General features: G+C 36.7%; 1 protein-coding gene across 3 annotated transcripts in view; it reads right to left on the bottom strand.

Moving 5' to 3' along the window:
* Positions 1-303: 303 nt before the first annotated feature.
* Positions 304-22463, bottom strand: part of LOC139982257 (uncharacterized) — a 153356-nt gene continuing 131196 nt past the window's right edge. For 2 of the 3 annotated variants that reach the window (XM_071994930.1, XM_071994931.1), the window contains exons 23-24: positions 4894-4964; positions 304-2166 (exon numbers count right to left, since the gene is read on the bottom strand). In XM_071994930.1, the coding sequence (XP_071851031.1) occupies positions 2149-2166; positions 4894-4964 (89 nt within the window). In that variant the 3' untranslated portion in view covers positions 304-2148. Of the gene's footprint in view, positions 2167-4893; positions 4965-7518; positions 7596-22463 lie in introns of all 3 variants that reach the window. The other variant, XM_071994929.1, reaches the window with a different exon arrangement.

The raw sequence follows: 22463 nt of genomic DNA, 5'->3' as shown, positions 1-22463 counted from the left end.
AATATTGTGTATGACATAAACAAAATACATCAAAGAGTATTCTCTTAAACCAACAACGTTAATTAATTCGTAAAAAAAATATACGTTTAAAATGAATTACAATGTTAAGGATGGATAATTCATGCTCTTAATATTTGAATTCATGATTCGTTAAGAAACTTACTTCTACACTTAATTGTATATTAAAATAAAAGTAGCTACATAATTTAATAGTGGTAACATTCATTTTAAATTTGTATTCCACCAATTCTTATTTTCGTCATTGTTTACACATTTTTTGTGAGGTTTTCGATTTTCTTGCTGTCTAAATCGTATGATACTTGTAATTTTCCAAGAGATGAGAAGACGTACTGATTCAGTTTGGACATGTCGATGACGTAATTAAATCGTCATATACTCTATACTCCAACACTGATTCCTTGACTGACACCATCCATATCCACTCACGTACCGATTATCGTTCTCCAAGTACTATATTTATATCACAACCGAAATCGCTAAAGTAAATGCCACAGAGGTAAACTCCATTAAGACTGTAAATGAGAGAGTTCATCCTTCAATTTTCCTGGGGTCATGTTGGTGGTGTTTGTACTTATGTGACACCTACACCACTGCTGAAACGAGTTCAATTACACATTGAAAACCAGAAAGTACCGTCTCTCTACCACTGCCACGAACTTAAACTTTATCTACAGTGTTACGTAACCACCTCAAAAAAAAAAACCAGTCTCAAAACCGAGGCAGCCAAACTCATCTATACTCCATTTTCTTTGTAATTACTCCATCAAGTACAATTTAATAAAAATGTTGATTTTTTTGTCACACATGTGTTTTCTCTTTTCGAGTGTAACTTATTGCTAAGTACGTCATTCTGACATTAATGTTTCATTCTCTATAATCGGTAGAGGAAGAAATACCGATGAAGTAATATCAGACAATAATTTTTTAACAGAATGATAAAATTTGAAATATCAGCATCGAACCTAGTCAGTTAAAAACGATTATTGTGATTTTAATGAGAAAAAAAAAAAACATGTATATAAAGCAGTTCCCTAACAAGAAATATCAACACAATACATTAAAACAGCGATGGTGATGAAAATGCAAAAAAAAACTAACCTAGACGATGGCCACAATTATATATACATATATCGATCCAAATTCCCTCACCCTCCCAGTTCGTCCTATGCAAAATTCAGAAAGGCGGTTTTCGATGAATCAAGCGGTGGATAATAACTCTTACACCACTGAAGGTAAATGAAAAAAGAAGGCAGCAAGAATAGTTCGAGATCAGACTAGAGGCACTATGTTAGAGAGAAGAGGTAGCGAGGGGGTAAGGTAGGGATGCATGCCAAAGAGAATATAGATACCGAGGGCCTAGGTTTTATCAATTACTGGTGACATCATGATGGATGTGTTTATGCTTCACTTCCTGTATTGTATCGCCACTGTTAACAGTTCTGTGATTTAGTCATCTTCCTTGGTGTATAGTACTGAACATATTATTTTTATTGTTATTATTATTATGATTACTATGTATTTGATAGAGTGCTCTACAATAGATCACAGCGCTTTACAGAAACAAAAATAACTTACACAATACACAATAAAAACGAACACCAATCTTAAACACAAGCAAAATCTACAAACATTACTGCGCTGTAAATAAATATGTTTTCCATGAGACCTTTGAAGACCGAGACGGAAACCGCCACTCGTATACCCACAGGCAGTTGGTTCCAGAGACGGGGACCGATAACTTGAAAAATTATCACCAGTTTTACGCTTTGAGCGTGGAATCATGAGTCTGGTGGTATCAGATGAGGAGCGGAGTCTACGTCTCAAACCATCAACATTACTTAGAGGAGCATTATACAAAGAAAGAAAATTAATGAGATAGCTGGGAGCCTCGAGGCTCCAATGGGGATCACCATGCAGAGATTTAAAAACATATAAAAGGATGTTGTATACTAATCCTGTCCTTAACCGGTAGCCAATGTAGAGTACACATAAGCTGACAAGAGCGCTGATCACGTCCGCAAAGAAAACACCAAACGTGCAGCTTTATTTTGAAGGCGCTGAAATTGCTGAGATTGCGAGGAGGATCACATCAGGTTGTCTTCGGAAACAAGTGCTTGTTGAATTCATCTACCAGGTTCCTTCCTTCTACAGGAAAAAGAAGAAGAAGAAGAAGAAAACTCATTCAAATAGAATGCGTTGGTGATAGGCCTAGTCAGTTACATTGTTTTAGGTTTTTTTATGAGGAGGAGGGTCGGGGGGGGGGGAATCATAACTTAAGATATGTGGATTTATAAGAGTGGAAACTATAATACAAAGGACTAATGTCTACTAATAAGTTACTGTTGCTTCTTCTTTAAACATTTAATCCTTACCATCAATGATAAATATTATGTTAAGAAGGGAATACATTAATATGACATTTCTGCTTGATGATTCATTATACTGATTTGCTAAATTACTTTCAGTCGCTAATATAGATAAGTACCGATATATGTGTTTTGTTTTAATGTACCTTTAATTACCGAGTGCGTGATTGGATTGTTGGAGATATATAATTGATTACTATCACTTTACCCTACTCATTGGATGATGAGAAGTTTGTGTTCACTTCGCCATTTAAACCAATATCTATATGATTGTTTAGTTATATTTGTTCTTTACATGACTTTAAACCTCTCACTGTTAGGTATGTAATATTAGTATAATAATACTTTATCACTTTACCTCGGTGACTGTTACAACACTTTATACTATTCCCATTAAACGGTTTGTAACCTGCGTTTACAACATTGGAACTTCATCCAGACTTATGGAATGCTTAGTTAAAGCCATATGCAACATTCAATTGCCATGACCTAACTGGACCAAACTCGTGCACTAATTCCCTCTGTTCCACACACTGAATCATTACTATTACAATATCTCAAGTCAGTTTTCGTTCCTTGCCTTCGTGTTTGCACTGTCCATATACCATATTGCCCCTTGCCAACTCCAAATTTTCCCGAGCATTTCCCAAAATAACCCAGTGCTGGGACTATAGACTCCACGAACCCCAGTCCCCCTTGGAACCTGACCTCTCTTATTTACTCGTTGCTGTATGTATTTGTAACATTGTGTCGATAATTAGACTTCACGTAAAACAACTTACACTATGTACGGCATATGTTCTGTAATATATATTGTTTATTTGTTAGAAATTCACTGATCCTGAACTAGAGCAAGGAGAAAAGTAACAGACCAAGCATCCACCACATTGTTCTGTTGACAACACAGTGAATAATCATGTAAAATAGTTATATCGATCCAATCTACTCATCCAATCTTTAGCAATGATTGCTCACCACATAACGTTAATGTACCTCATTCAGTGTTGATAAAGTCAATTTAAGTCCATTGATTGCATGATTTTTTTTTTTTAAGTTTTTGATAAACCAATTGTATGTATCATTTCAGTCCAAATTTTGAAATATGTGTTGACTACATCAAGTTAATCCACTCATTGTATGTTTAGTAATATTTGTTGACTATATTCCTTTAATCCACCTATTGCTTGTTTAGTAAAATTTGTTGACTACATCACTATATTCCACTCAATGTATGTTAAGTAATATTTGTTGACTATATCCCTTGAATCCACTGAGTGTTTATTTAGTAATATTTGTTGACAACATCCCTTTAATACATCCAGTGTTTATTTAGTTATATATGTTGACTACATCCCTTTATTCCACTCAGTGTTTATTAGTAATATATGTTGACTATATCCCTTACATCCACGGTGCATATTTAGCAATATTTGTTGACTACATCCCTTTAATCCACCCAGTGTATATTTAGTAATATTTGTTGAAACTATTTCTTTAATTAATCCACTCCGCGTCTGTTAGTGATATTTGTTGACTACATCCCTTTAATCCACTGTGTATATAGTTAGTGATATTTGTTGACTACATCCCTTTAATCCACTGTGTATATTTAGTAATATCTGTTGACTACATCCCTTAAATCCACAGTGTCTATTAAGCAATATTTGTTGACAACATCCCTTTAATCCATCCAGTGTATATTTAGTAATATTTGTTGACTACATCACACTAATCCACTGTATATATTTAGTAATAGTTGTTGACTACATCCCTTTAATCCACTCAGTGTATATTCAGTAATATTTATTAACTACATCCCACTAATTCACTGTATATATTTAGTAATATTTGTTGAACCTGATCTCTTTAATCCAATCTGTGTATGTTAGTGATATTTGTTGACTACATCTCTTTAATCCACTGTGTATATAGTTAGTAATATTTGTTGACAACATCCCTTAAATCCGCAGTGTCTATTAAGCAATATTCGTTGACAACATCCCTTTTATCCATCCAGTGTATCTTTAGTAACATTTGTTAATTACATCCCTTTAATCCACTCCGTGTTTGTTAAGTAATAATTGTAATCTACATAATTTTAATCCACCCATTGCCTATATATAAATATTTGTTACTATTAATTTTATCCAATCATTCAACGTGTTTTGCTCACTTGTCTCTACTCACCCGATATGTCAGTACTTTCTTTATACTACTTCTCATTCAGAAACCATCAACTGATAATCGATACACGAGTCAATGAAACAGTTATTGATATATCACAGTTATAGTTATTTCATTAAATGACATCACCTTCTTTTATTTACTTTAACTAAGCCATGCTGTGTTCATTACAACGACTTGCGCCGAGTTACAAACGTCTGGGGGTACTCAAGTACCACGTCAGTGGTAATTTCATGATCTTGCTAGTAATTACAATATCGATATGTTATTAAAACAACTTTGATGAAATAATTATTATACAGGAGATGTAATAATTACTTACTTCCCAACGACCAGAGTCTAGATCAAGCCAATAATCTTCATCATTCTTATCTGAATCAGGAGTCCAGACAACTGTAAGAAACAAAGAAGATTCATAAACAAAATATAGGCTATAACGAATAAAATAATATCAATGATGTATTTAATGAATGAAACATTCTGAAGAATACACAACAGAAACAACCATAGCACGTGCTACTAAGATCTTTATTCTCTCAAGGGATGCGTATGCTTTCTTTTCGCTGAAGATAGTTTTGGGTTGTCACATGTCCTTTAGAAAAGTGATTTTGGGAGGATGGTGAAGTCAGATATATTGTAGGTGAGCTATGTTATACAACAAATTGTAGATGTTCCCAATAACCCCCCCCCATACATTCCCTTCCCTGGTTAGCATACATCTACAATGAAATATTAAACGAGAATTTTGTTTTTTGGTGACAATGCAATAATGTAGACAACACAAGTTTAGTCCATATTTCAAAACTATAAATCGTTTCCATGTTACACGATAAGATCATCACACAGTTCTTCAATTACATTTGCTTTTTTGCAATACTTATGAAATAGTTGTTAAGAATTGCCATTAATTACCATTCCGTCAAATCTCAAACCTTTTAACGTCATGTTGCATAATGCATACATACCTTTGACATCTGCCGTAATGAACATGGAGCATATATCTCTCTCACACTGTGATCAGGGGCGTAGCGAAGTTTTGTTGTTGTTGGGGGGTGTGGAGAATTTGATTTGCCGACGGATGTGGAAGTGGTGACTGAAATGGGGAAGGGGTCTAAGGGAAGGGGTTGTCCCTCTCCCCTTTGGAAAATTTTTAGTTTTGAAACGTCCTTAGATGCAATCTGGTGCATATTTTAAGTCAAATTTGGCACCGTAGAATTTCCATTTCGATATTATTTTTATGGCAGTCGGCAGAAGAAGAACGAATGACATCTACGATGACGTCATTTTGAACAGTGGATAATAACAACACATTGTCACACGATAGCACGACTCGTGGGCTGCGGCCTATATGGAAGCCTTTAATTCCATTTCTTCCACTGAGTTGCCGGCGATTCTGGCACTCGTCTAGCTGGGCCTGGCTACAGTAGCTATACTGACGGCCGTGACATTATCAGTTATTTGCCAATAGAGTTTTTAACTTGCAGGCGTCGGGTGATTGGATTGGTGAATGAGTTTATCAGATGGAGAACTGGAAAATCGAAATAACCGATAAAGAAGCTCCCGTTCTCCTTTTCTCTATTCAGCTTTCCTTCTTCCTCCCCCTTCCCCTCTCTTCACCTTTTCTCCTTTTGCCGACAGACCCAAAATTTTAACTTGCAGTCCCCCCCCCCACCCCCCCCCGCTCGCTACGCCCCTGACTGTGATACAGCAGGTATATAAAGATAACGTACCTTTTAATTCGCCTTTTATCAGGAAAGATATTAATCGTTAGGAAAAGAATAGACATTTACTTATTTCACAAACACGCGACCATGTAATTAGTCTGCGAGTGTTAAAGTTTTAACGATGTTACAATACATGTGTAATTTTGTTTAATTTGGAAACCATCTAACAGTGTTTGTAAGTATTTTCAGCGTTTTCATAGCCTTTTATTCATAGCACAATACCAGGCCAAAGGGCGGTTACCAACACGTTTTAAAATATGTTTTTCGCGATAGAGGTACAGAATAAATAGTCTGCCCTCCATTGTATGTTTAACTAAAATATGCATTACAAGGCAGTGCTAGATCATACAGTTGGATCATTAGTCGCAACTCTGTAATGGTGAGAGTTGATTTTAATACGTTTTTTCATCCGTCGTGTTTTGATATTTTTCAAAATTTTGACAGAATGTAGCAGTCTGACATAGAAGCCAAATTTGAATAGATGGGTCTATTTTACAATTCCAATAATAAACATCAATTAAAAACGTATTAAACGACATGATAAACAAAGTAGACTTTCCGATAAACATCGCCAAATTTCGATGAGTTAGTCGACTTGTTGTGAAAGAAGTCGGCATTTCATCGGTGCTACTTTTTTTCATAAATATTTGGCAATTAGAGCAAATTACCCGAAATTTGAAATGAAATTCTGAATTTTCTGTATAAAAAAGCAACATTTCCAGTGTCCCACTTGAGCCACCGTAGTACCGAAGAATAACCTCAAACCTGCCAACCAAATCCCTTTCTGTTTCCTTATGTTTAAATCGCTTCCTACGATGCTGTATTTATTGTTATTTATTAAAGACGTACGCAATGATCAGAAAGCCTGTCTTTATTTTATTCTAGTATTGGTTTCTGTAAGATGAGCTCAGTACACAGTTATATGTATTTTTCAAAGCAGCAGATTGACTTTATCCAAAAAACGAATTTACTCAACTTGTTGCAAAGTATACAACATACCCTGTATTAAACAACATCAACAAATAAACGATATCTCACAAATTTTCTGGCTCATGACTATCTGTCCATGTTTACTGCAACAGGCAATGACGCCCGGTGATATTTAGCCCCCTCAGTTTGACTGAAACTAAAACCCAATCAATGTCGGCTACTGGAATGGTTTGAACTGTAAACAACATGACACATGACAGAGTCATCAATCGAACAATAAATATGAACTCTACCTTTCACTCCCCGAGATTTCAGTGTGGATAGAGATGGTCCGACGGGTATCGATGAGGGCAGCAGACAGTCATCTAGGCTATAATCAGAGAAAGAAATAGAATCAGTCATTTGTCATTACATCCTTCTTTAATTGTTACTATTTCGAATACAGTATCAAGATTTACTCATCATATGTAATACATCAATAGTTGTTCCTTCCTCTGTTACAACCTCACACACCAGTAACGTTTTTTTTTTAGGAACGATCAGGAATACACCGGCTATGGAAAAGTTTGAAAACAACTGAACGGTATTTTCAAAATGATGGAAGTTTTTTTTTTTCAAAGGATAAAGGTTTAAATCCAAATCCAAAAGTATCAAAAATGGTTCCACTATGACGTCGAGCCCTCAATCAACCGATTCACAAAGAGATGACAGTTAATACCGTAAATCTTAAAAGTTTTGTACCACAGTAAAATACTGGATTGTGCTGACAAATATGATAACTCAGTAGAATGCGCTATTAAGGTTTACAGGAATAACTGAGGATATCTGTAATTTCAACGAATAAATCCAAACTGGATTTGTTGGGATTACACAGTCACATAGTCTCAGTTCTTACACTCTAATCCTAATCCCACATTCCACTGGTTTATAGCGAGATCCAGTTTTTACTGATTTACAGTAGATAATTCTATGTGTGTATCGGGTGCCTCAATCCGAAACTGATGATAACTTATATGACAGTGGGGCAACAGTGAATAATTGAAGTACAGCTCTGTTCATGCTTTTCACCAACAACAAACATTAAATAGAAGGTACTGTATATCCAACTTATCAAGGACCCTTGAAGGGTTTCGGGGGGGGGGGGTCGGGTGGGTCGTAGAAAAGAAGGATCTGATCAGTGTTCTATCTCTCAATTCGTTTGAATATAATTGTAAGTTGCCGACTTAATTTTCTGCATGTTAAGTTAATCTCACTATGCACAAACGGACCCATGAATAAGCTAACCAACAAATACAACTAGACATGAACCTTCGTTATGTCATCAATATATTGTTAAGGCATTAACATAAAAATGATCGACTACATTTTGCCACAAATGTATAGCTGACATCGCAAATTTACATTATTTTCCTCCATATATTGACAGCTTTTATAAAATGTATCATTAAAGGGTGTGAAGACTCGCGCAAAAAGAAACGTCCAATGCCGGTAATTTGACCAAGTTTCGAATGAGGTGTAACAGAAGTGCTGCACACCACCATCGATCCCGGAAAATACACACACAGCTTGCTACCGTCGGTAATGAGACACTAGTGTACAGTCAAATGTCAGTCAGTACATACAGCTACAGTCAATACCCACAGCACAGTGTACAAACGATAAAAACGATGGACATCTCATGTCCAGCTAAAGATAACAAGGTATCACGTTTCATTACTGTCTGCATTTTGTAGCGACAAGCAGAAAACGTCACTTGCAAGCAACGGACAGTTAACTTTTTCAGAGCGCGGCACGCGGTTTGGGGCGAGTCTTCAATGCCTTTAAAGTTACATTTTGTTGTTATTGTTATTCGGACCGACCTAAATAACATTTATGCATAAATTAAAGACGTGGTGGTATATCTCCTGATAATAGTTTGATAAACACGGTATGTTTTATGTCGCAAGTTAAATGTGCAAATGTAATGTACTCTAATGAGCATATGAAACATTAAAGCTGTGCTTAATTTCTTAGCCTGACTGACACCCCCCCCCCTCCCCACCTCTGAGATTTCCACTTCCTTCATGAAATTAGGCCTACAATGATGTGAACGTATGGACAGTAAGTGCTATTTCGGTTAGTTTTATCGAAACGTTCATATCATTTCTTGTGATTTCATTAGTATAGAGTACAACCCCGAGATTCTTGGCACGTATAGGAATGGTGTAAAGAAAGAAAATCAAGGTTTACTGTAACCTTTCATCACGGACATGCACGAACGCGATGCGATATCGCGCTTGATACGATTACGTAATGATACAAGGTTCTATTTTTCTTTCTTTTGTAAACATTTGATGAAGTAATTACAACATGCCATCATTTAATCACGAAACCCAGTGTCGTGCGGATGAATTTATAAAATGGGGGACGGGGTACAGTGTAACATTTGAATTTTATTCCGACTGATTCAGGTAGTGACTTTAATGTTTATAGCAGGGCCAGCTGTGAATGAAATATTTGTATAACTGAGTGGGCGCTGCCGAAGGATCACTGAAGCTACAGTAACTCCTATGTTTGGTGGTTTAGGGGTGCCCCACCTCACCCCCAGAATAAAAACAAAATAAAATATAAGCCAAATGATGCATTCTGAGGTATGTTTAGACTATAATTTATGTTTTTATAAATTAGCTCTAAAAAAAGGTTGTGCTAGTAAATAATATTTGATAAGTTCAAAATGAAAGTAGGTGCATGGACCTTGATAGGAGGGCAAGAGTCGAATTTTATAATGGAGGGTATGTTGCCCTGGGGTCATTTAAGCCAACGTAGGGCATTGGGGTTCCTACCCGGAAATAAGAATGTTAGACGATATATAGAATGTGGTCCCTAAACGCAATGATTTGCTATAAGAAATACGCTGTGTGACCTTTAAGAAAAAAAAAAGAAGGGGGGATGTGAGAGGGGGGCACCAGTAGTAGTGATCCTATTCTTCCCTAGCAGAATCCAAAAATTCGCCGACTGAAACGTTTTCTTCCAAACATCGTGTGGCTAACATTATAAAAAAAATACGTAGAGACAGATTTAGTACTTGTCAAAATGACCTTCAGAACAACAGATCATTGACGTATCCAGATACCGGAGCTGCAGTCGTTTAGTCACGTGACGTATTACCGCGCGATTGACAGGTCATGTATAAAGAATACAATGGGCTTGAATATACAGTGTACATCATCATATAGATTACAATGAAAGGAAAGTTAACCATCACTAGTAGGTCTGTACAAAGATGGCATATGTCAGATATATACAGTGTGTAAAGAAACAGCGTGATCACTGTACGATAATATAATAGTAGCATATTAACTCTTAACTACAGTATGGATAAAACTTTCTTCAGAGTATGGTGAGGCAGTCTTATCTGGATGAAATTAATGTGTGTGATTGTGCGTGTATTAGAGAGAGAAAGGCCTAGAATACTGTAGGTCCCAGCTACTAGTATTTGCTCTTTAAACTTTGTTTTTCTTTTCTCACTAGAGATGCATGACGAGGTGTGGGGGGGGGGGGGGTACTGTAGGTGGTACTGTAAAAGATGGATACAAATAAAGGTATGAACTATAATGGACTATTGCAAACATATTATAGTTGCAAAGGAAAGAAAGGGGGCAAAGGAAGTAATACTTTACAGGGTCTAGTGAAGGAGTAGTTACGGGGTGAAGGGACAATGGTTAGGTGCGGTAGATGTGTTCATGTTATAATAACGGGGCTTGGGTCCGTTGTTATAACTTGTGTTGGAGAGAATATGCTACTTTCTATGAACAGATTTATTTCCGTCTTAAATAAATCAATTATTGTCCAATCTAAAGCCAATAAGGAACTGTCAATAGCGCCTGAGATTAGTTTGTTCAGTTTCTTAGGGGAATTTCCCTACTTCTTAACTAGTAGGCCTAGAATACTGTAGGTCCCAGCTACTAGTATTTGCTCTTTAAACTTTGTTTTTCTTTTTTCACTAGAGATGCACGACGAGGTGTGGGGGGGGGGGGGGGTACTGTAGGTGGTACTGTAAAAGATGGATACAAATAAAGGTATGAACTATAATGGACTATTGCAATAATGAAATATACTTCCTTTTGGTAACCGGAAGATCCAATAGATAAATAACTAAATTAGACGATATAAATCAATGACGTTGAAGAAATGTTAACATATCAGCAGGAAAGGTGGGGGGGGGGGGTCAACCACAAGTGTAACGTGGTAGGGTGAGAGTATAAGGTAGGGAAGGGGCTGTGGAAACATATTATAGTTGCAAAGGAAAGAAAGGGGGCAAAGGAAGTAATACTTTACAGGGTCTAGTGAAGGAGTAGTTACGGGGTGAAGGGACAATGGTTAGGTGCGGTAGATGTGTTCATGTTATAATAACGGGGCTTGGGTCCGTTGTTATAACTTGTGTTGGAGGGAATATGCTACTTTCTATGAACAGATTTATTTCCGTCTTAAATAAATCAATTATTGTCCAATCTAAAGCCAATAAGGAACTGTCAATAGCGCCTGAGATTAGTTTGTTCAGTTTCTTAGGGGAATTTCCTTACTTCTTAACTAGTATATTAATTCAATTTTAACTAAGATTTAGTGCATAGCAAAATTATAATAAATAAATAAATATATATATATATATATATATATATATATATATATATATATATATATATATATATATATATATATATATATATATATATATATATATATTCCATCATTGCAACTTACACTTATCTAGCGTCATACTTTCATTGTGTCACATTTTGTACTTCTCATTCGACTGCCAAGTATTGCTGACGAAGGTCCCAGGGGGACCGAAAATTCCAATATATTTTCTAAAACTCACTCCTTATTTGTCAATTATGAGTCATATCTTATTTCTCTGGTTTTCTCTAATAATATATATATATATATATATTAGTGTTTACACGGGTCCAAAAATCGGGAACCGGGTACCCGAGGGCCGTTACCCGTCGGGTATCCGGGTACCCGGAAAAAAAATTGTTTACACTCGTGTATCACGATTTTCAAGAAATTACATATTGGATGCTGTAATAAATGCATTATATTGTCTACTGACAATGTTTTCATGTTCAAATACGTAGGTGAAAGATATGGTATAAAACCTCCCTCAATAATTTTTATTTTCTTCTGTTTCTTTCATTAACTTGTTAATAAATAAATTATTAAATTATAATTAGCATTACTACTAACATCGCACTGCCGCCGCTGCTTATGCTAGCTCGTGCACGTCTATTGGATCAAACCATATAAATATCCAAGTTAGCTCTTAAACAGTTTTTAATACTACTACTATCTATTATGCAGGCCCAGGGTTCGCATTAGCCGCGAGATTGCGCGATTCGCGCAATTTGATCGCATTTGGGATTACTATTTTTTAGTTATGCCGTCTATAATCCATAAACATCGCGTAAAATTCCTTGTCAGCCTTTCCTTCTTTGAAATAAACGAATGAATAAATAATAATTTCTTCCACATGGTAGCCTAACACCACACTAAGTCAATGAGAAATCTAGCTAAGCCTAACCATCTGTTTATTTGCTGGAGTTGTTACGCAGTTATAAGACATCCATGGAATACTTTCGTTATTGCTGTTACGTTCGACCACATGGTTGCCTAACACCACACTAAGTCAATGGGGGTAGTCTAGCCTAGATATCTGTTTATTAGCTGAAATTGTGACGCAGTTATAAGATATCTATGGAAAGCTTTCGTTATTGCTGTTATCTTCGACCACATTGTAGCCTATCACCACACTAAGTCAATGGGAAATCTGCCTAACCGTCGGTTTGCCAATTTTTTTTTTTTTTTTTTTTTTAAATCACACTTTGCTTAGGATTCGGGTAATAAATTAGGAACCGGGTAGTATCACGTCGGGCGGGTACCCGGGTACCCGGATAACCCGTGCAAACACTAATATATATATATATATATATATATATATATATATATATACAGTATATAGGCCTACACATATAATAATTACTGTCAAATATTTAACATATTGATCACAATTTGCTCTGTATTGATTATTTTATTTTCCCTATACACTTGTTTCCCTTTGTTTTTTTTTATGAATTTCATACATACCATTTTATTTTATTTTTATCCTTTCTTCTACAATTATTATTTTCAAAAAGGAAGAAAACAAATAAACAAATTCTACTTTAGAAAAAAAAGGAGTTCTTAAAAGACTATACTCAACATCAGGAAGGCCTACGGACGATTTAAAACCAGACACATTTTGCTTAAAATCACACTTGAATGGGATTTAAAAAAGTGGTGTAGAAAGCCAAATTGTTTCAGGTTCAAGTAGGGTGACTAAAAGCCACATTGATACCAATAATCACCTGTACCATACCATACCATGTAAAATATTATGGTGCATTTTCTTGCTTATAGAATGAAGACCCCCAAGCCTCTACATCAGGGGAAATGGTGCCACTTATGGAGAATCAACCTGCTTTACAATATTTGTTGATGGGGAAGAAGTTGGATCTTGCAGTCTGTTGATTTTGGATTTGTCTTCATACATTGCATCGTTTTACGTTTTCGACTTAGCTTACCCCACTGTTTGAAAGAAGACCATGGTATTCATTCAGAAAATCATCTTAATCATTAATGACCATTTTAAGTTAGACCTTTCCATTTTAAGTGTGTTGGAGAGGGTTAATCAAAACCTCTAGGTGTAAAAACAAGAATAGACCTCTGACCGTTGTCGTTTGTCTGTTGTTAAAACGAAATTATCATACTTTTAAACTAGTTGATACTTAAAATGTAATTCATAATAAGATTTAAATATTTAGCCCTCTACATCAAGGGAAATGGTCCCACTTATGCAGAATAAACCCACTTTACAATATTTGATGGGGAAGAAGTTGGCTCTAGCAGTTGGTTCATTTCAGCTCTGTCAGCATACATAGCATCATACTATGTTTTCAATTTGGCTTATCCCACTGTTTGTAAGAAGATCATGGTCTTCATCCAGAAAATCATCCAGTATTTTCTGGTCAACTTCACACTTGTTGTGTAGCAGCACATTTTAAAGCAAGGATTTGGGTCATGACAAATACATTTTAATAGAACTTTGACTTTTCAGTTCTTATTAAAATGTATTTGTCCATTATATATGAGTCGACATACTGCTGTATAATTTTTATATCAATATATTGTATTTTCAATCCTCTGACACAATTTGGTGATTGGGACAGCCATTTGGGACCAACTTGTTTATAATATTTGCATCCCTTGAAACAGTTATCTGAAAATATTGGCTTAATCTGACAAAGTTTTTTTTAATGATTGAACCACGGGAGAAATATCACCCAATTCTAGTTTGTAACACTCCTATTGAGGCTTTTCATGTATGCTTTTCAAGATATGTTATAGCAATAAATGAGTCTGGTAAAATAAATTCATGATTTCTGTATTTTTTATTCAAACATACCTTTTCAACCTTGCAATAGGATTTTGTTCATTTACCCCACAAGATTGCCCAATTTGTTTTGTTTTTCTGGGAGGGGGGGAGGGGGTCGGATTGTATTAGCAACAGCCAGCAGGAACCCTGAGTGAAACTTACAGATTTTATGCACACGAAGATCTCCACACAAACTAGAGGCCCAAAACATCCGCTAGTTTGTGACCCTTAATTGAACTTTGTTAACCTTGGATAATATAACCATTATGTTTGGAAACGATCCCTTACCCCATTCACAATTACTCCCAAAATTCAAACTTGACCCTGTCAATGGGATTTATTGCTTTTTTTTTAATATTTGATTTTTGGCCTCTAACTGACCTTTGGTGACCTTCACAGGCACCAAAAACAATACGGCACACCTTCTCACTATGGCGGATCTATATATCTAGTCTGAGTTTAGTCCAACTTTTCCTTGTTGAGTTACAGTGTCCCCAAGCAAGTGTCACAGATGCACACACAGAGACTCACACACATACACACACAAACCCGATTTCCTTTTGCTAAGGCAAGGAACCAAAAAGGTGCTTTTACTTCACCTGATCTAATGGAACTTCAAAAAGATGATCACCTATGACATTGAAGTAATCCTTTGCTGTTGATGGTCTCTCCCCATGTTGGCGGTATGGTTACACATTTTACTTCAGATTGTACAGTGATCTCAGAGGACATCGACCTCTCTCTTCCAATGGAACCCTCATTTCCTCTTTGGTAGTGATACAGTATTGGCAACCGTGAAGGCCTACAGTAATATATATATATATATATATATGTTAAAAGATAAGGATAATTGCCCAGTTATTTAAATGCCTTGAGCAACAGAGAGCAAACTGCCATTATTTTGATGGTGAAGCATTCAATCCAGTATATTTGGGTTTCTGTAGAAGGGGGGTGGGGGGAGGGGGGGTCAATGGGAACCCAGATAAAATTCTGGCCCATTCAAAAATAAAAGGAAAGCCAATTGGAAAACTGTTGAACAAAGACCCTTCATAAATTTTACTCGCCACTAAGAGAAATAAAAAAACAATTGCCGTCCCAGACCTTGACACATTTGGTCTGAAAACAAATAACCTACATAACTAATAATGAATTTACCACTGGCTCCTGTAATTCCATAAACAAGACGAAGATATCCGTAGACCCCAAACATGAAGATTTGTAGTATCTCCTCTCCGTAAATGTAAACATAGATAATGAAGCTATTAGTTCCTTGCCGATAGAGGCTTGTAAGATTGCCACTTTTTAGTCAAAGTTTAGTACCTTTTCTTAATGACGAAATGTAAACTTACATTTGGTTAACTACTTACTTCCACTCTACTTTGAGTAACTCCATGAGTTGCTCACAGTGTTGTTGTATCCCTTGAGGTTAGCTCTGAAGTCATCAGCTGGAAATATGGTGACCACAACAGCGTTGTGGTGAAATCAGCTATTTTGGAAAATCTGCCTAAAGTTTCCTCCATCCTTGCTTGTCACCTCCAACTTTAAACCAGATCTCATAGGCGGGAATTAAATATGTCCACTTGAAAAGCTTTTAGTCTATGCCAAAAGAAACATAAAAAGTACTTGTTATTGGTCAATTTCAATGAGCAGACATTTAATCACCAGCTGAATTCATAGCGCATGATATTTTTCAAAGTGTCATAACTTATTGCTTTTAATTGTATGTATAGTGAGTGGTATTCCAACAGTCAACAATTTAGTATGATTTTAGGATATGTTTTTTTTTTTTATTGTTTATACTATTATATATAGTGGTATTTCTACACACTAAAATTTTGTAAGAGTCTGTTAGGTTTCTTTTAAGTTTTGTTGTTTTAATGTTATGTATAGTAGTACTCCTTTCCTACAGCAGATAATGGTAAGAATACCAACACTTAATGTCAATGCAAAACACTGTTAAAAATAATGTACTAAGAGAAGTCAGTGCCGAGTATAAACATTTTATCTTCTCTCTTTGCAACAACAACACAATTATTATGGAAAACCTCATTGACTCCCTCATTTAGTATCTAATTAATAAATCATATGCTCAGAATGATTTAACATTCTCCTTAGATAAGCTCAATTTTGTTTAAACTGGCAGGAGGTTTTGCCTCTGGTAGAGGGGGGCGGGGGGGGGGGGGTAGTTTAGGAACTTGGTGGCTAGAGGTCTTGTGAGTAAAACTCCAGAAGTTTACTTCTGTGAAACAGTCCAGCTACCGGGAAGGGAATTTTTTTTTCTTGGCTAAGTTCTCCTCCCGGGAGAGTGGTATTGCCTGGCCTGCCTTGTTATCAAGATATTCTCACAGTAACTTTCTAGTCCATAAAGCTGTTGAACGATCTTTTCTTTCAAGAAATCTACACTAACCCATTGTTTCTCTTGATGATTGTACCATCTTCCTCATCTTGGTGCAAACGAGGTACCCACTCTGCTGTGGCAATGTTACTGACAATGTCCTGCATTGACCCGATCGCATACATACTGTTTCAGCCACCTGTAACAAAAACACAAGATCCAATAGTGTTTATATTTAAAGGTAATTTAACGAGTTTTGCAATTGCTGTTGCAGTTATATATCCACTAGTGGGTATGAAGGCAGAAGGCATATTAATTGTTATTGTATGCTCAAGTAGATTTGCCGGTTAATAGGCTTTAAGTTTTTGATGATCTTGTTTAGTGCCTTAAACATATGATTGAGGGTGTTTTGCAAGTATTTTCACTTATTTTTAAGGATGTCTAGTGGACACACATGCAAATACAGTCACTACAGGCGCACCTCTAGGCATTACTCATACCTGTCAGTTCTAATGAACACACATGCAAATTGATGCACTCCATGGGCACCTCTTGGCACTACTCATACCTGTCAGTTCTAATGAACACACATGCAAATAGATGCACTCCATGGGCACCTCTAGGCATTACTCATACCTGTCAGCTCTAGTGAACACACGTGCAAATATAGGCACTACAGGGGCACCTCTAGGCATTACTCATACAGGTCAGCTCTAATGAACACACGTGCAAATATAGGCACTACAGGCGCACCTCTAGGCATTACTCATACCTGTCAGCTCTAATGAACACACGTGCAAATATAGGCACTACAGACGCACCTCTAGGCATTACTCATACCTGTCAGCTCTAATGAACACACGTGCAAATATAGGCACTACAGGTGCACCTCTAGGCATTACTCATACCTGTCAGCTCTAATGAACACACGTGCAAATATAGGCACTACAGGCGCACCTCTAGGCATTACTCATACCTACCAGCTCTAATGAACACACGTGCAAATATAGGCACTACAGGGGCACCTCTAGGCATTACTCATACCTGTCAGCTCTAATGAACACACGTGCAAATATAGGCACTACAGGCGCACCTCTAGGCATTACTCATACCTGTCAGCTCTAATGAACACACGTGCAAATATAGGCACTACAGGCGCACCTCTAGGCATTACTCATACCTACCAGCTCTAATGAACACACGTGCAAATATAGGCACTACAGGGGCACCTCTAGGCATTACTCATACCTGTCAGCTCTAATAGACACACATGCAAATATAGGCACTACAGGGGCACCTCTAGGCATTACTCATACCTGTCAGCTCTAATGAACACACGTGCAAATATAGGCACTACAGGGGCACCTCTAGGCATTACTCATACCTGTCAGCTCTAATAGACACACATGCAAATATAGGCACTACAGGGGCACCTCTAGGCATTACTCATACCTGTCAGCTCTAATGGACACACCACCAAAAGCAATAATAGGCTCCTTAAATTTGATATGGTACATCAACAAACCAAATATGAGGTCTGCCCAAGCTTTCATTCTTGAAATATCATGTTTACAAGGTTTTCAAAATTTGACCCCCTGTGACCCCAAATGAACTTTGACCTCAACCAGAAACAAAAGTTTCCTGGTAGTCAAGGTGGTACTTCTACAGACTAAATATGAGGTTTGTCCATGATCCCCCTCTTGAGATGCCATATTTACAAGGTTTTCACAACTTGACCTCTGGTGACCCCAATTAAACTTTGACCTCCATTAAAACAATAGGCTTCTTGTACTTAATGTGGTACATCTACAAACTAAATACCAGGTCTGCTCAAGCTTTTCTTCTTGAAATATTGTGTTTACAAAGTTTTCACAATTTGACCCCTGGTAACCCCAATTGACCCATGTGACATCAAGCGCACTCCTCTATACCATTAGTTCTGCACAGTGAGTTCATAACAAACATCTACACTAGTGTTCTTTGTCTAATTACTTTGCTTTTACTCACTTAGACAAACATAGCTTACATATACACAAGTAACAAATGAATTCCAAAATAATATAATTATAAGCTAAGGTACCACTGCTATGAATTCACTAGGTACTGTGTTGTGATCACATGGATTTCCAGTCTATTGGATTGCAGGTTCAGCTCCTGGTCAGATCATTATACTGTGTCTTTTTGCAAGGCTCTTTATCACCACTGCTCTTTACCCAGGTGAACCAATTGGGACCTGAGAGGTATCTTGTACATATAGTTGCATGACCTGGTTTGTAGCTGCACCCTATGGGAAGTCCCCCAGGGGAACACATAAATATGGCACACTGTAGAGCGACTGTTTGAATTGTGCAAACTTGGATGTGTGGATGTGACAACTTACCAATGACCTGAGGTTAACTGTTACAAAGTCATGTCAGAAGGTCTTGCCAAGACTGGGTCATTATGTTGTGTTCTTGGGCAAGGCACTTTATCTCCATTGATTGAGACTTTTACCTTTAACTTTTAATTCATATTGATTTTTAAATTTGATGGAGTTTCACCACCAATGCCAACATCACCGAGTGGAATCCTATAACTGGAAAACTTTAATACAGTTGTCATAGCAACAGAGAAACCCACCTGTCCACTTTGGAGACCTGCGTTGACATCTGTAGATCGTAAGACATCTTTAAATGCTGAGACTTCTCGTCTGAGGTTTTTGTCTAAAGTTGGAGAGTTGCATCTGACCTGTGAGGGGAAAATTTAACGGATTTGTGAAGTTTATGTCATAAAAATACATTTTATTTTGGTGGTTTTCAATCAGACTTGGGGTATGAGTAGTAACAGAATCAATATGACTATGAGTACATATTTGACACTAGAGTTCCTAGATGTGACAAGTTAAAAAAGAAGGATCTTGTAAAAATTCATGTTGACAAGTATGTGTAAGGTAAATTTGCTAACATAACAATACCAGAATAGATCAGACAAATCTGGTTTTAATTCTGCCGTCTAAGTTCTTGGATAACAGTTTACATTAATGCACTGATTGCATGTTTGGTTCATAATGTACTACTCTATAAGTCGTAACACTACTGCATGCTGTTAAACTGTAGCCTGACTGTGGATCCAAGATTTAATTAAACAGGAGAATGTGCCTGTGGGGTTGTTGAAGTGGACTATTGATATATATCTATATGTAGGGGGATCTGGAAATCATCCGTCAAACAGAATTAAGTTTTTAGTTGTGCAATTGTGCATTATGAGGGATATTTAGGCTGTAAATTAGTTCTTAAGATTAGATATACAAGGGTTGTGCCAATATCAGCTTTTAATTTGTCTATGGTGTTGACAAGTGAAGATGGAGTACACCCCCACCACCCTACCACCACCCCCTGCCTCTGGATATATGGTGTACCCAATTATGTGGAGGTTGCAACGGACATATGAAGGATCAATTTGTGTTTAACTACATAGCTCTTATACACACATGTATACCAAAGATAATGAAACATGTATGAATGCTTTACTTACATATGTCAAATCAACAAAGTCACAATCAGTCTCGACCACACCGACAGTACCGATGAGGAAAGCACCTTCCTGTTTGTAGTGAAACTGAAAGAACAATTAAAAGGTAATGTATGGATGTATTATTGACAATGTGAATCACTCAGTACAGGCAACATTGCTGTAATAAAAGTACATGTACAGACATCTCACTACATGACTACAGTAAAGTAATAACAAGTTACACACAGAAATGGAAAATTAGAAGTGTTCATGTACCTTTCCTGTGCTTCTGTGTTATTTACAAAGTGTGTAACTCAGGACAGGAAACATTGCTGTACTATGAGTACATGTACAGACATCTCACTACATGCCTACAGTACAGTAATAACAAGTTACACACAGAAATGGAAAATTAGAAGTGTTCCTGTACCTTTCCTGTGCTTCTGTGTTATTTACAAAGTGTGTAACTCAGGACAGGAAACATTGCTGTAATATGAGTACATGTACAGACATCTCACTACATGCCTACAGTACAGTAATAACAAGTTACACACATAAATGGAAAATTAGAAGTGTTCCTGTACCTTTCCTGTGCTTCTGTGTTATTTACAAAGTGTGTAACTCAGGACAGGAAACATTGCTGTAATATGAGTACATGTACAGACATTTCACTACATGTCTACAGTACAGTAACAACAAGTTACACACAGAAATGGATAATTGGAGGTGTTCCTGTATCTTTCCTGTGGTTCTGTGTTATTTACAAAGTGTGTAACTCAGTACAGGAAACATTGCCGCTATATGAGTACATGTACAAGACATCTCACTACATGTCTACAGTACAGTAATTACAGTTACACACAGAAACAGATAATTGGAAGTGTTCCTGTACCCTCCCTGTGGTTCTGTGTTATATACAAAGTGTGTTATTCAGTACAGGAAACATTGCTGTTATATGAGTACATGAACAAGACATCTCACTACATGTCTACAGTAAAGTAATAACAAGTTACACACAGAAATGGAAAATTAGAAGTGTTCATGTACCTTTCCTGTGCTTCTGTGTTATTTACAAAGTGTGTAACTCAGGACAGGAAACATTGCTGTACTATGAGTACATGTACAGACATCTCACTACATGCCTACAGTACAGTAGTAACAAGTTACACACAGAAATGGAAAATTAGAAGTGTTCCTGTACCTTTCCTGTGCTTCTGTGTTATTTACAAAGTGTGTAACTCAGGACAGGAAACATTGCTGTTATATGAGTACATGTACAGACATCTCACTACATGCCTACAGTACAGTAATAACAAGTTACACACATAAATGGAAAATTAGAAGTGTTCCTGTACCTTTCCTGTGCTTCTGTGTTATTTACAAAGTGTGTAACTCAGGACAGGAAACATTGCTGTAATATGAGTACATGTACAGACATTTCACTACATGTCTACAGTACAGTAACAACAAGTTATACACAGAAATGGATAATTGGAGGTGTTCCTGTATCTTTCCTGTGGTTCTGTGTTATTTACAAAGTGTGTAACTCAGTACATGAAACATTGCCGCTATATGAGTACATGTACAAGACATCTCACTACATGTCTACAGTAAAGTAATAACAAGTTTCACACAGAAATGGAAAATTAGAAGTGTTCATGTACCTTTCCTGTGCTTCTGTGTTATTTACAAAGTGTGTAACTCAGGACAGGAAACATTGCTGTACTATGAGTACATGTACAGACATCTCACTACATGCCTACAGTACAGTAATAACAAGTTACACACATAAATGGAAAATTAGAAGTGTTCCTGTACCTTTCCTGTGCTTCTGTGTTATTTACAAAGTGTGTAACTTAGGACAGGAAACATTGCTGTAATATGAGTACATGTACAGACATTTCACTACATGTCTACAGCACAGTAACAAGTTACACACAGAAATGGATAATTGGAGGTGT

Source organism: Apostichopus japonicus, chromosome 16 (genome assembly GCF_037975245.1).
Source record: "Apostichopus japonicus isolate 1M-3 chromosome 16, ASM3797524v1, whole genome shotgun sequence".
NCBI lineage: Eukaryota > Metazoa > Echinodermata > Holothuroidea > Aspidochirotida > Stichopodidae > Apostichopus > Apostichopus japonicus.
This window is presented reverse-complemented; position numbering and strand designations above follow the sequence as displayed.